This window comes from Nasonia vitripennis, chromosome 2, assembly GCF_009193385.2.
Source record: "Nasonia vitripennis strain AsymCx chromosome 2, Nvit_psr_1.1, whole genome shotgun sequence".
Classification (NCBI taxonomy): Eukaryota; Metazoa; Arthropoda; class Insecta; order Hymenoptera; family Pteromalidae; genus Nasonia; species Nasonia vitripennis.
The window spans coordinates 7,877,054-7,890,760 of record NC_045758.1 but is presented as its reverse complement, the minus strand read 5'-3'; the positions used below and the strand labels follow the sequence as shown (position 1 = coordinate 7,890,760).

Sequence of the window (13,707 nt, the reverse complement as noted above, 5' to 3'; positions counted from 1 at the left end):
AGGTACATTTTTTTACTCTTCAACAGTTTTATATATTTCTCTATATACATATAAAAATACAAGTTCTTATTACATTTAAAAATTGTCCATTATTATTCAAAATTAAAGTTCTATTTTAGCTGTTGCCTCAAAATAGCCATCAGCAGATTTTGCAGTTAGTTGTGATAAATGAAATGTTGAGAGATTTATTTTACCAAAGTAAGTATTCTCATGATCCTAAAATTAATAATTATAGTTTAGTTTAATATATTAAATTTTATAAATCAACATGAAAATCCAAGTATTAATCTTACTTACTTTCAAAATTTGAGTTGCATCAAAATTTTTATGCATAAACTTTTGCTTTTTCTTTTTAAGATAAAATGTATTTATCACAGTCATGTGTAGAGTAACATTATCATGCTCTTTTCTCGAAAAGCCTTGTTGAACAAAATATTTGCTAATTTGATCTGCAATTTTTTGAAGCAAGCCCGTTTCTTCTTGAACTTTGGCATACAAAACTTTGGCTTTGGTAGAATTTCTTTCCATGCATTTTAAGCCCCTGAATTCGATAGTCAAAGGCCCCTTCTCTTGTAAAATTGGACTAATCATAAAAGTATCAAATACTTATTATAATGAAATTAAAATATTATTTTATAATTAAGTACTCACTCTATAATTTCTTTTTTACAAGCGTTTAAAGCTCTTATAGCTTTACGTTGATCAGTATCATCTAATAAATGAAGCATACAGATAGTCAAGTGCAGCTTCTCAGGCTTTTGAAACATATCCTCATCAAAGCCTGTAGCTTCTTTATCACAGTTTATTAATACATCTTCTTTAAATTTTAGAAAATGTTGTTGCACCTCACTTACATTTGTAGGTATTGAGATAAAATGAGTAAAACTCAATTTATTATTAGAATTTTGTATTAAATTGTCTATTCTGCGTTTTGCATGAATTATTCTTTTTTGAATTGATCCAATGATTACTAAAATAAACAAATTAATTATATGCTATAGGTTTACAATTACTGGCATTAAAAATTTTGTCTTTTCATTAATTATACCTACCCACATGTTTCTTTTTTTTTGAAACTCGGATAATAGTTTTTGTTTCACTGCACAACTTTTGGAGCATAGTACCCTTTACACCAACAATATGTTTATAATGGTTCCTAATAACAACAATTAAATTCTGACTAAAGGAATCATAAAATAATTAAGAATGTAGAGAAATATTTATGATCTTAATATACCTGTTAATATTAAAGCTATGTTGATATTGATCTTCTTTATATGGTACCTTTTCTATAGGTATACTCTCAATAATTTCTTGATCTGTTGATTCGCTTTCTGATTTAGAAAGATTTTCTCTAATGTTCATGACAAGTTTTTTGGATTCATCAAAAATTTCTTGCTCTTCAGCAAGATCTGCAAGTTCTGTCACATCATCCATTATTGATAAATTTGTCTAAAAGTATGTACAACAATCTCTTTAATATGTAATAATATTCTTGTCAAAATGCTGTATTGCTTATTTAAAAATAATGCATGTGAATTGTATAACAATGTTACTTTTTTTAAATGTAACGGAGCCAGCAAATTTATAAATGAATACTTTTTAATATTTCTTAAGATTGCTTGTAACTGCTTACTTTTGTCCTGAAGCATCAGCATGGGGTAGATGCTTTTTGTCATGGAAGCACTGAAATAGTACAAAAATTAAGTTATTATTTTTCTAGTATAGTGGAATAAGACAGCTATAATTATAGTTAAGATAAAAACATACTTTTTGAAAGGACTTATGCAGTTTATGCAGCTGAGATAATTAAAGCCATTATTCCTTATAATGGAACAAAACATTATATGTTAAAAAATCTGAGTAAAGTTTTAGAAAATCTTTGTTGACAACAATAAAAAACATATATGCGATTGTATCGCGACACAAAATCACCCATTTACCCATGATAGGTGGCGCTTTTCAAGCGCGAATTTCAAACTTCCTCACGGATATGTTACTTGTTTTTTTTTTTTACTTTAATTCATATTTCTAGAACTTCGTTATTTTCAAAGCATCATTTGGTTTCTCCTTAAAGATCCAATGAAGAATAATCTAATATATTTGACTATCTAAAAAATAAATAAATAAAATCCGCAATCGGCGTGTGCATTATAAATCACTTATCTTCTTGCAAATTATAATTCCAAATCCAATCGCAAGTATATTTTAGTATACTTCATAGCTATGGGGCGTTTTTCAAAACCTCGCAGTTTCTGACATTTGCACAGCACACAATATAATATCCAGTCGAGGAACACCGATCTTCCAAGAGCCAGAAGAAGCCGAGTTCATAATGAGCATTAAACCGAGACAAGAAGCGCGGCCGCAGTAGAATAATCGCATTCTTTCGCGTAAGGGCTACAGGGTATAAGCTCTGCGAGCTCGGCGCGAATTCCAGAAAACAATTTCCAAGGGCAAAAAAGGGCTTCTACTCTCTCTCTGCTGCAGCGGCGCAATTATTATTCCCACAGCAGGTTCAGTGGGCTGTTCTTTATCCGTTTTCTCGGGAACATCCTTCTCTCTCCCCCTTCGGCCCGTTACTTATAGGTGTATATACATATACCTATACCCACCACCTTCGAGACGAGAGTATACACAACGAGGTATAGCTATATATAGTATATGTGTGGCTCCTTGCTCCCTCTCGAGCGCTGCTGCAGGTGACGTCAGCTCTCGCCGCCGCCGCCGATCGGCAAAGGAAACGCGCGCGCGAGAGAGGAACACTGCGACTGCGGCGTCGCCGTGCAGCGCACGTATTCCGGCTCGCGAAGTGCTCGAAAACGTATGTACTAACGCGTGTTTGCTCGCACTTTGCTCGTCGTTACTCTCCTCGGCGGTGCGCGACTGCACTTTGTTTTTATTGTCTTCGCGGTTTAACCGCGTTTTTTGCGCCATTTGTGCGGAGCCTCGGTAGCGAGTGATCGTTCGTCGTCCCCGCAGTTAGGAGGCGAGTACACAGCGGTGTTTTTGGAAGCTCAAGATTTTCGTTGTTGCATGCCATAGGCGGGGGAGTATAGCACCTACTTGTATACAGGTAAGCAGGTGTGCTGAGATTTTCGAGAGTGAAAGCGAACCGCGAGATATAGAAGCTGTCTGCATTGTGTAAGTAGTTGAGCGTGTTGGTGTGTGTGTGTGTGTATACCTGTACGCGGAAGGTTGATGACTATGCACTCTGTTGTCAGTCCGAGGTGAGTGGGCCGTGGAAGAGATTTTTCCAACCGATTTCGGGAACGGTGCGTGATTCATTCGGGACCACTGTTGCGGTTTGGCTGCTTTTAAATTGCTCGGTAAAATTTGAGGCTTTGTTTTCAAAATGATTGACTTAACACGTTTTGATTATTAACAATACGAGGACGATCCAAAGAACGAATGGGTGCACAAGAATCGAACGAGCTTACGTGCGCCTGCAGTACCTACTACTTATAGAAAATTGGCTACAATTTCAAGATTACGATAGGTAACTACGACGGTTTTGCGGTATTATTACGGCATTCGCTTGGCTGGATTTATATCCATTTAAGAGCTTATTGCCTATATACCTATATATTATTAGCCTGCAACTTTCAGCACAGGCATACTCGCAAACTCGACGCCGGTTTCACAACTTCTTTATTGGCCTTCATTTGCCTACGTTATGGACGGAATTGAGTCTAATGATTCAACGTCACGCGTTAATTAAGACATTAATTAAAAAATAATATCTTGCCCTCGTCATTATCGTTAAAAACCAGGGCTTTTGCAATCGCGATGAAAATTTATCTTAGTAAATTGCCGTTTTCCGCTCGTGAATATTCAGACGTCATGCCCAGAAAGCACTAAACCAGGCATTAACTCTTTCACAGGAACACGTCGTTCAAGCAAGATCAACCATTGGCCGAGACTGCGGAAGCAGTCCGATGTTCACGCCGGCAAGCTGCGGCATTGTCTTGTCTCTTGGCGAGACAACAACAACAGCAGCTTCCTCGAAGCGTTCGCGCTCGAGCGGCTCCCAGGATGCGCTTACTGATGCTAGCCGGAAAAGTCGAATTGACGGCCGAACCTCTGGGTAATTTGCATATTTGCTCCTCTGACGCTCTTTCTCTCTCTGTAGGATTGTAGCATCCGTTTCGCGGTTACGGAGAAGCGCTTCGATGCACTCGAGCGGGGATTGTTTATTGTTGTGATGCCTGTGGAGAGGATACGGTTTTCTGGGGAGAACTAGCTGCGATTGAGATAAGAATTTTTGTGCTTTATATCCAGACGAATTAATTACTGCGACGGGTAGAGAGAAAAAAATAGTTTCTATGTAATCTATTAATTGACGGAAATACATGGATAACATTTGAAAAAATGATAAACGATTTTGCAGGGGAATCAGCTAGATAATTATAAAAGTAATAAACCGTGCAATCGGTCGTGCGGCCAGACGTAAACAAAGTGTATAAATAAATAAGCTCGTGTCTTATATAGTATCCGACCACGACTAAGCATTTTTCAGCATAATCATAATAATTATAAAAGCTGAGAGAAATGTGCGCGCGAGTTTTCGTGGAAAGCCCGTGCGTGGAAGAACCTCGGCGTTGACCCGCGACGATAAGAGAACGCGCGAGAGAAACTGCCGCGCGCGAGATAACTAAAGTCAAATTTTTCTGACGAAATTTCTAGCTGATGCTGACTCCATTGTATACACAGGCATTGCTGAGCGGGACGTGATCGTCGTAATGAGGAAAAATGCCTAGAAATCACGCGAGCGCGACTAGATCAGCAACAGTTCGCAAGTCGTTCTTCTGGATGGACTGATCGCGGCGAGAAGTGAGAGTAGAAGAAAGAGAGCGCGAAGAACAATGTGGCCAAGGCCAACGAGGATATGCCGGGTGTGGCCGCTGGTCCTCCTGGCCCTCCTGTTCGCCGGCATTTTACTCATCTATACCAAGAGTGCGCAGACCGACGACAGGAGGTACGATGCTGCCCGTGATTTCGTTCACCTGCAGTGAGTATCGAAGATTATTTATTTTACGCTTGTTTAATAGAGATACGCATGAAAATAACATTAATTAAATCTTCTCTAGGCTGTCGGAGGGTCAGAAGGAATACATCGACAAGCGCGGCGTGCACGTCGTTGTGGGGCACTATGTTGGAAATTCCATGGACTCGCTGCAAATTCCCAACATAACTAAAGGTACGACGACCGCAAGTAACATTACAATAACGAATCATCAAAAAAGTTCGTCAATTTGACTGACTCGACTGGTTTTGCTTTTAAGAAATAATCAACAAGAACATGTTCGATCCGCGCCCGTACGAGGGCAACAACGGCGAGCCCGTTCAGATACCTGCCAAGGATTTCCAGAAAATGCAGCAGCTCTTTCAAATCAACCGCTACAACCTGCTGGCCAGTGACAGGATCCCCCTGAACAGGACGTTGCCGGACGTTCGAAAGAAAAAGTAGTGTATAGCTGGATTGTTAATTAAATTCGAAAAAGGAATTGAGATTTAACAAAAAGCTTTTCGGCGTTTAGATGTATAACGAGGTACGCGAACCTGGGGGACCTGCCGAGCACCTCAGTCATCATAGTCTTCCACAACGAGGCCTGGAGTACGCTCCTGCGCACCGTGCATAGTGTCATAAATCGATCTCCTAGGAAACTACTCGAGGAAATCATCCTCGTCGATGACAATAGCGATAGAGGTACGATCACATTGAACAGTACCATTATTTCATACTTTTTATTCGATTCATTGTTACTCAACGTTTCGTTACGTTTAGATTTTTTAAGAAAGCCATTAGACGAATACGTTGCGCAGCTGAACGTGCCAACGCGAGTTCTCAGGTCGGACAAGCGAGTAGGCCTGGTGAACGCCAGGCTCATGGGGGCGAACGAGGCCAAGGGCGAAGTCTTGACTTTCCTGGACGCCCACTGCGAATGTACGGCCGGTAGGTAAGCTCTTTATATGCACTCGATTTAAGGCAAGAACATGTCTTACGAAATAAGCGCGCGTCACGCTTCATCGAAATCATGTTTGATTCATTAATTTTCTTAGAAATTAATTATTTGCATAGTTATTTTTCCATTCTCTTACGCCAGCCTTTAATCTATTGAACAAAAATATTTTTAAACTATTTTCTAGGATGGTTGGAACCCCTTCTTGAAGCTATCTCTAAGAATCGAACAAGAGTGGTTTCACCGGTTATAGACATCATAAACGACGACACGTTCAGCTACACGAGGTACGTGCAGTATACGTGCAAATCACCAGTCGACGATGAATCTTCTTTTATTTGTTTACATTCCTATCGCTTACAACGCTTGGGAAAGTTTAAAGTCCAATTTTGCGCTCTCAGCTCGGACAAACACAACTGAACCGAAACTGGTGCGCGTCTCTCGAGGTCAGGCGGTCGCCGAACGACGACCCATAAACTGTCCACACGCTCCGAGATTTAATCTTGCATTGTTTAAATTGGCTTACGAAAGTTTTTGATCCTATTACGAACAATACAATGAGGCAAGTTTGAAGATATTTTTATCTATAGGAGAGCAGGTTCTTTCTGGTTCGATAAATCAAATCTGCACGTTTTGCTGGAGAGAGCACTTTTTTATCGACATATAATAATTTATGGATAGTGTTTTGACTGATTCTCGCAAAAAGTATTAATGAAGTATGGGTCAGATTATTTCAATTTTTCATTAGCTGCAGGCATACTCACAAAACTTTTTTATCCGATTAATGCTGCCGAACAAAAATAAAATAATCAATAATGTATGCAAACAAACAACAACAAAATTAACGTATCGATCAAACGAAAGGTCGTTCGAACTTCACTGGGGTGCCTTCAACTGGGACTTGCACTTCCGCTGGCTGATGTTGAACGGAGCTTTGCTACGCGAGCGGCGCGAGAACATCGTCGATCCCTTCAAAACACCGGCAATGGCTGGTGGCCTTTTCTCGATGGATCGCGAGTACTTCTTCGAGCTAGGTAGCTACGATGAACACATGCGCATCTGGGGTGGCGAGAACCTCGAGTTATCCTTTCGCGTCTGGCAGTGTGGAGGCAGTGTTGAGATTGCCCCATGCTCTCACGTCGGACACATCTTTCGGAAGTCTTCACCTTATACGTTTCCTGGTGGAGTCGACGAGATCCTGTACGGTAATCTGGCCAGGGTGGCACTCGTCTGGATGGACGAGTGGGGGAAGTTTTATTTTAACTTCAATCCGCGTGAGTAGACATTTACTTATTCGTCATTTAGTTTTAAAAGTTTTATAGTATAGCTGATTGAAAATAAAACTTCCAGAGGCTCAGCGGGTTCGAGATAAACAGCAGATTCGATCTCGACTGGAATTAAGGGAAAGATTGAAATGTAAAAGTTTCGAGTGGTATTTGGACAATGTATGGCCGGACCACTTTTTTCCTAAGGATGATCGATTTTTTGGATATGTAAGTTTTTTACAATCGAATAACTGACGATCAATTTTGATAAATCCTACAACATCGTATAATCTCGTAGATTCTTCATCCGTCGAACAAAAAGTGCCTGATGAGGCCGATGTCGAAAGGTGCGTATTCACAGCCTTCTGGTTTCGTAGCCTATCAGGACTGTATAGTGCCGCCGAATCTCAGTCAAATGTTCGTGATGCGCAAGGATGGCGTGATCATGACGGACGAGAGTGTGTGCCTGGACGCGCCCGAGAAAGACAACAGGCACGAGAAGCCGAAGGTCAAACTGATGGCCTGCAGCGGATTTGCCAGCCAAAAATGGGAATACGACGAGAAGGTATGCGGCTGTAATTTTAATTCCTTCTTGAAACCGTTAATCCGAGTCGTAGCGAATTTAAAAATGCTAATTTATACTCGCAGGAAAGGGTCATTAGACACGTAGCATCCGGTATGTGCCTCGAAGAGTCTCCAAGCGAAAACGAGAGTCCAGTGATATCAGCGTGTACGGGCTACGACGAGCAGAATTGGGAACTTAAGAGTGTTGCGTGGAAATATTGAGCGCGTTCCTTTACTATTTTTTTTTATTTTGTATGAAAGTCTTGGAACGAAAACTTTCTTTCCGTGAATGAGACCAAATATCTTTATTCTTTATGACTATGTAGTTTAATGATGCGCATGAATATTCTTGTGGTAAATGATGAAAAGAAAAATATTTTTAAGACTGAGCTAGGTAGAGATAAAGAAGTGTGACGCATTTTACACAGCCTTTTGAGGTACATAAGAAATAAAATTTATTTCTTAAACATTTGTATTAATTATGTACACAATTCTGTACAAAAGTTTAGAAAATATAATGAACAGATACCCTAGATAGTTTAAACGTAGTGATGGTAAAACGTATGTACAACCAATGTACTCTGGTTTTATGAAAATTCTGTCACTATTAAGTACTATTTTTATCTTACATGTTGTTTATAATATACAATCTGAATTGTCAGTATTTTTTAATACTTAAAAAATGATTTTCATTACCTGAGGCAAATAATTCATGAATAAATACAATATCAGAAGTATGTACAGACTAGAAAACATCATTTCTATAATTAATGTATAATAAATATTTCTTTAAGTTGCCTTGCTCTTTCGAGTTAACTAATCTATATGCTTGAATTGATTTACACGCATTTTTACAGCCAGATGAAAAAGCAATACTTACTGATGTTTAAATTTGTTTTTCAAATTTTTAAACAGTGAGTGTTTTATGTATACTTCTCAATGACACGATTAAATAATTATCTTTATAATTACTCACGGAGCATAATATTTTTCTTTGAATTTTATGTTGATTTTTAAAAAAATTGTTGAAATTGCCTAGCTGGATTCTCAAGCTACTTATAAAGCGTACTATATACACTGTGAAATTTTAAATGATTTCACATTTTTACTAAATCAGCAATTTTGGTACTCAATACTTAACACAAACTACAGCATTCCAAAGCTGGAGAAAATTTCGCAATAACTTAAATATTCTGCTGATGCTTTTTAACTGCAACTTCAGCAGGAGTAAGTTACATAAAAATGCAAAATAATCATCTTGAGGTATTTTGTGTTGAAATGTAAGGTGTTACCCATCCAGCGGAGGACCCAAGTATACCATGGAAACTTCTGTATTGCCGTAGACTGCAGATACAGCTGGGTATAGCCTTTTGTCCGGTAATCCTAACACATAACACAAATTAAAAATTTAAAACAAAATCAATAAGAATGCTCTTAAATTTAGGCAAATAGCAAATTGAAAAAAGAACAAAAAATAGTATTATACCTCTGAATGCTACACCCAGGAATTCGTAATTCTTTTCAAACGATAAGGTATTATCGTCGCAATCTAATATGACTCTTATTCTCTCTCCTACCTGGAAGTGACAAATATTTAATTTTAGTAACAAGAATAAGATAAGAAGGCTTTTAACAAAGGAGAAATACTTGGTATTTTGGTGCATTGTTTGGAAGAGGATAGTTTCCTTGAGCATCTCCATTATGCAGGAGATTATTATCAACAAGATTCCAGCCCCAGGAATGTTCGTCGGATCCAAGCAAAGCTACGTAACCTGGACAAACCAGCGCAGCTTCTTTAGTGGCTATGCCTATAACGGCAACTGTTCCAAGAGGACCTTCCCATATGACTTCCCACGCATGTCTTCCATGGCGAAAGCCTATCTTGCCTCTGCACGCATCTGTGCTCTGTGCAATGGGATTCCTGTTGGAATGATAGAGAATAAGTGGCTGCTAATTTATAATATCAAAACTGCGCTGAAAAACAGTGAGAGCAAAGAAACTATGAACTCTAACCTATGCAGCGTAAAGTCATTGAACTTGGTGTAGATGTTCCTGGAGCAGTCGTTGGGATTCCAGGCATAGTAGTAAGCCCGGAGTTTGGCCTTGTGACTGAGCACCGAGGAGAGGAGGTCCGAGCTGAGCGTTTCCTCGGCGAGTTTCTTCTTGCAGTGCGTGCGCCAGATGTCGTTGTTCTCGTCGTTATTGAGAAAACTGTGCCAGCGCTTGCAGACGAGCAGACAATTGCCGAGGGTGTAGAGATCGAGGTGCGAGAATATCATCTCGAGGATGTGCTCGGGGAAGGTGCTGATGCAGCAGCTGCTGTCCAGTTTGCTGCAGCCGGCCCCGGCCCCGCCGCTCTGCTTGCTCATCTGCACTGGCGATGATGCAGGAAGGATCGACGACAACAACAACAACAGCAGCGGCGGCAGATGATCGTCGATACTCCGGTGCGCCGGTCAGCGAAGCCATCGGGGGGGGGGAGCGATTCCACCCGCGACAACGACCGACTCTCTAGCTGCAGCAGACGTCGAGGAAGAGGTTTCCGGGAACAGCGAGCGTTTGCGACTTGTGCAGAAGCTAGAGAGGACGGTGAGGTGTACAGATTAAGGGAAAGGCGCGCGCGCGCACACACGCTGTTTCCGCGATTCGCGTCAAACTGAACTGTGGGTAGGTAGTAGGTAGGCAAGTTATATTGTATGGGTTGTGTATATAGGTATAAATACTACGTATAGACTCTGTGACGCCGGTGGTGTGCGACTTGCGAGAGAAGAGAATAGTGTGTCAGTCGCTCATACTCCGGGCCGGAGGGGGTGTTTGGAAGCATGCCCGTATACACGCAGGTATTGTCGAGGGCATGTAACGAGCGAGAACAGATTATAGAGGGGACTGGGAAAGCGGAAAATGTACGTTTACTATTTCAAGTTTTCGGAGTCGAGCTGTTTTTGTGCTTGAACGTGTATGCGTTCTTTAATGCGATACTCATATTTTATGCGTCTGAGCTGTTTAAATAATTAATTTATATATATAACTGTTTCAGATAGTTTTACGTCGCATTTGTAGGAGTCCATAAAATCACTACATCGAAGTACTCGAGAGAATTAATTGCTGCGAATATATTGTGGAGACAGGAGGATCGTCCTTTCGACAAATAATAAAAGTCAAGTTCAAATTCATCAACAGCACATCACAGTTTTAATGCACCAAATAACATCAGTATACAAACAATAATGTCATAATCGAAAGATTATTATATAAACACAATTATACATCGATATCATCATATATAATATAAGTATAATATACTTTAACAGAAGCACCGCCTGGACGTCGACGACTCTCGCGCGATGAGCAATAAACATTTACCCCCACCGTCGCGGGAGCCGCAGCATACATCGCGTCAGTAAGTATAACTTCGGCGGCTCGTCGTCCCCCATCATCGTCAGGCTCCGCCGCAGCGCGACACATAAATAAGTAATCGCCTTCAGCGGCCCTGCGCTGAATAACATGCGGGTATTATAACAGACGTGATTAAGGAGGCTCGAGTGAAGGTGCGCGCAGTGACCGATCACTGGCTGGGAAATTCGGGCGTCAAGGTGGCTGTAGAACGGCTATCAGTGGCCGGCGCTGGAACCGGCGATGATGCGCGCGGTCGGGCCCTCCGCAGCCTCGCGCCCGACCCTCGAGCAAGCCGCAAAAAGGCCCGTCTCGTTGGCGTCGATTTTCTTGAAATTGTGCACCGAGTAACGATTGTACAGACCCCAGATGCTGTTCATCAACTTGCTGTTGTACTTCAGAGGAGTCAGCTCTCGGCCTGTGAATGTTTTAAATTATTATCGCTCTTGCTAATAATATGCGGCACAGTGGTGCGACTTATTGCTGCGAGTTATTTTTCAAAAGCGAGAGGGTACCCGACTATTTTTAAAGAGATTAGACGGCGAATGTTTCCGATACACTCCATAGCGCAATACTCGTAAGAGCATACGATTGCAAATAAACGCACTATTATGTAATAACGGACTTTTTCATCGAATTCGAAAACTCGCGTGCATAAGCGATAACTACAACTGTTACCATAGAGTAAAATCTACAATAATCTCGTGTTGTGTATCTTGTCGGCACTGAGAGGCCTTCGACAGCGGAAAAACGTAGCGCAAGTAGCTTCACGTTCTCGCTTCATGCTCTCGAAATCAGTGTTTACCGAGAAAAAGTCCACATTCTCGCTCTCAAGTTCTTTGTTTCTGTGCGCGAGATAAGCGAAGAATATCAATTTTTTTTTCCCGCGGCGCGCGCTATCGTTTATCTCTGCGTTCTCTATTTCTTCTTTCACAAGATGTATCTCCAACTCTGGGACACGATCTTACCTTCCTGGAGAACTTTGGCGTTGAATCCACCGGTTTTGCCGTCTCGGGGGCTCTCCTCCTCCGGCTCAGTGGAGTAAGCTCTCTCGAAGTTTTTGCGGACCTGGAGCACTGCGAACGCGGCTTGGGGAACTGCGGACATCCTATTGCATTCTGAAAATTTAATCGCTCGGTTTTTTTTCTATCTGTCTTAGCATTGTTTGTCTTATTGTTATACACGGGCATATAAAGTAGGCTAAGAGATCCGCTTGTGTGTGTGTGTGTGTGTTGCACAGTCCGATCGTCGGAGCGATCTTAGATGAACTTTGACCAAGTATACAATTAGGAGAGATTGTGTAGAATAAAAGCCGAAATAATCGTCTCACCAGTACAGGCTGCTCCAAAAAGCAAGGTCTCGGCGAATTTCCTCAGCGCAGCGATTTCCCCGAGCTTTTCGCTCGTCTGCGAATACCGATCCGCGGCAGAAACGCTGCGAACTTCCCTCTGATGGCTGTTGTCGCCTTCCAACCTCATACAGATTCCGTCTCGATTCTCCAGCGAAAAACCCTGCGGTGCACTTCTCGAAATCTCCAGTAATGAGCTTACTAAATGCTAAGGATCAGGCGCACTATATCGACCGATGCCGATCGAAAATTAGAATTGTACCAAAACTTTGTGTACGGGACAATAAGTCTCAGCGCGCACTTGTAGACGAGAGAGAGAGAGAGAGAGAGAGAGAGAGAGAGAGAGCGAGAGAACAAAAAACTACTGCGTAGCAAGAAAGAATAATCTCTCAGCTCGGTGTAACTATTGCAAACTGCAACGAAATTGCTCGTATAGAGACGGACAAAGTTACGAGATACGAAGCACGAACAATGCTGTGGTACTGGCCGGAGCCGAGGGGAGGCCGAACGATTTATAAGTTCGTCGTGGCGATCGCCGGACTCGATATCATCTCTCTTTCTCTCTGTCTCTCCCAGTCTCCGTGCGATAATGCGCGCATGTGTACGTGTTATAATCTCTTCGCTCTCTGCGGAGTGCATCGCATCTCGCAAGCTCTCTCGAGATGATAAGAGACGCCAGAGAGTAGCTCTTGCCCCTGACGGCTCCGCGGGGAGTCGAGGCGGTCTCGCCGCTATTCCCGAGATTGCGGATGTTTCTTTCTTTCTTTTTTTTCCGAAGAAGCGGTGGACTGGATTTTTTTTTCGCGAAGCTTCGATATTACGTTGTAAGAGAGTGTGCTTGCGCGGAGTAGCGGTTTGGTCTCTTGTTGTGTGCGTGAGTCACTGCGCTCTATGCGGAGATTTTATTTACCAGCGATAGATGGATGTGCGTTGTTCGCGGAGGAAGGAGATTGTGTGACTTTTGCATTTTCTCCAGGTCTCAGCTCTGATGTGTATGTTGACGGAGAGATGCTGTTTACGATTTTTCAAGTGATCGCGCCTTTACTTCGCAGAAGAGTAGAATGTTTTGCGGTTTATTATAGAACCGAGGGTAGACGCGGGGATGCGTTATGTAATTGATGCGAGAATAATTTTTCTTGTTGAAAACTTGACGCATGTACACGCGTATGACCAG

General features: G+C 41.6%; 4 protein-coding genes and 1 long non-coding RNA gene across 10 annotated transcripts; 2 read left to right on the top strand and 3 right to left on the bottom strand.

Moving 5' to 3' along the window:
- Positions 1-7: 7 nt before the first annotated feature.
- LOC100117275 (activating signal cointegrator 1 complex subunit 1) lies at positions 8-2,067 on the bottom strand. 3 transcript variants are annotated; one of them, XM_001601515.6, is made up of 7 exons: positions 1,771-2,067; positions 1,557-1,686; positions 1,238-1,452; positions 1,053-1,156; positions 652-970; positions 298-583; positions 8-216 (listed from the first exon to the last, which is right to left on the bottom strand). In XM_001601515.6, exons 1-7 carry the CDS (start codon positions 1,842-1,844, stop codon positions 103-105), a joined length of 1,242 nt encoding a protein of 413 aa, XP_001601565.2. In that variant the 5' UTR covers positions 1,845-2,067; the 3' UTR covers positions 8-102. The 3 variants fall into 3 exon arrangements, with proteins under 3 accessions (XP_001601565.2, XP_031779607.1, XP_008214376.1); XM_031923747.2 differs by having other exon boundaries at positions 1,238-1,421; positions 1,637-1,686; XM_008216154.3 differs by having other exon boundaries at positions 1,637-1,686; positions 1,771-2,050.
- A 666-nt stretch (positions 2,068-2,733) lies between these two features.
- Positions 2,734-8,529, top strand: LOC100117315 (polypeptide N-acetylgalactosaminyltransferase 3). 4 transcript variants are annotated; one of them, XM_001601545.6, is made up of 12 exons: positions 2,734-3,076; positions 3,885-4,087; positions 4,714-5,011; positions 5,091-5,200; positions 5,286-5,466; positions 5,541-5,710; positions 5,789-5,956; positions 6,151-6,250; positions 6,828-7,237; positions 7,314-7,456; positions 7,527-7,793; positions 7,877-8,529. In XM_001601545.6, exons 3-12 carry the CDS (start codon positions 4,866-4,868, stop codon positions 8,012-8,014), a joined length of 1,833 nt encoding a protein of 610 aa, XP_001601595.2. In that variant the 5' UTR covers positions 2,734-3,076; positions 3,885-4,087; positions 4,714-4,865; the 3' UTR covers positions 8,015-8,529. The 4 variants fall into 4 exon arrangements, with proteins under 4 accessions (XP_001601595.2, XP_008214379.1, XP_008214377.1 ...); XM_008216157.4 differs by having other exon boundaries at positions 2,757-3,076; positions 4,687-4,978; positions 7,877-8,453; XM_008216155.4 differs by having other exon boundaries at positions 2,765-3,076; positions 4,687-5,011.
- LOC100117352 (F-box/SPRY domain-containing protein 1) lies at positions 8,046-10,518 on the bottom strand. Its single transcript, XM_001601568.6, has 4 exons — positions 9,806-10,518; positions 9,440-9,713; positions 9,279-9,369; positions 8,046-9,175 (listed from the first exon to the last, which is right to left on the bottom strand). Exons 1-4 carry the CDS (start codon positions 10,159-10,161, stop codon positions 9,081-9,083), a joined length of 816 nt encoding a protein of 271 aa, XP_001601618.1. The 5' UTR covers positions 10,162-10,518; the 3' UTR covers positions 8,046-9,080.
- LOC116416189 lies at positions 10,373-11,244 on the top strand. Its single transcript, XR_004226720.1, has 4 exons — positions 10,373-10,459; positions 10,525-10,695; positions 10,830-11,005; positions 11,104-11,244. It is a non-coding gene; the product is annotated as an uncharacterized LOC116416189 (long non-coding RNA).
- On the bottom strand, positions 10,956-13,590 carry LOC100116937. The gene is made up of 3 exons (XM_001600235.6): positions 12,516-13,590; positions 12,154-12,303; positions 10,956-11,603 (listed from the first exon to the last, which is right to left on the bottom strand). Exons 1-3 carry the CDS (start codon positions 12,661-12,663, stop codon positions 11,404-11,406), a joined length of 498 nt encoding a protein of 165 aa, XP_001600285.1. The 5' UTR covers positions 12,664-13,590; the 3' UTR covers positions 10,956-11,403.
- Positions 13,591-13,707: the final 117 nt, after the last annotated feature.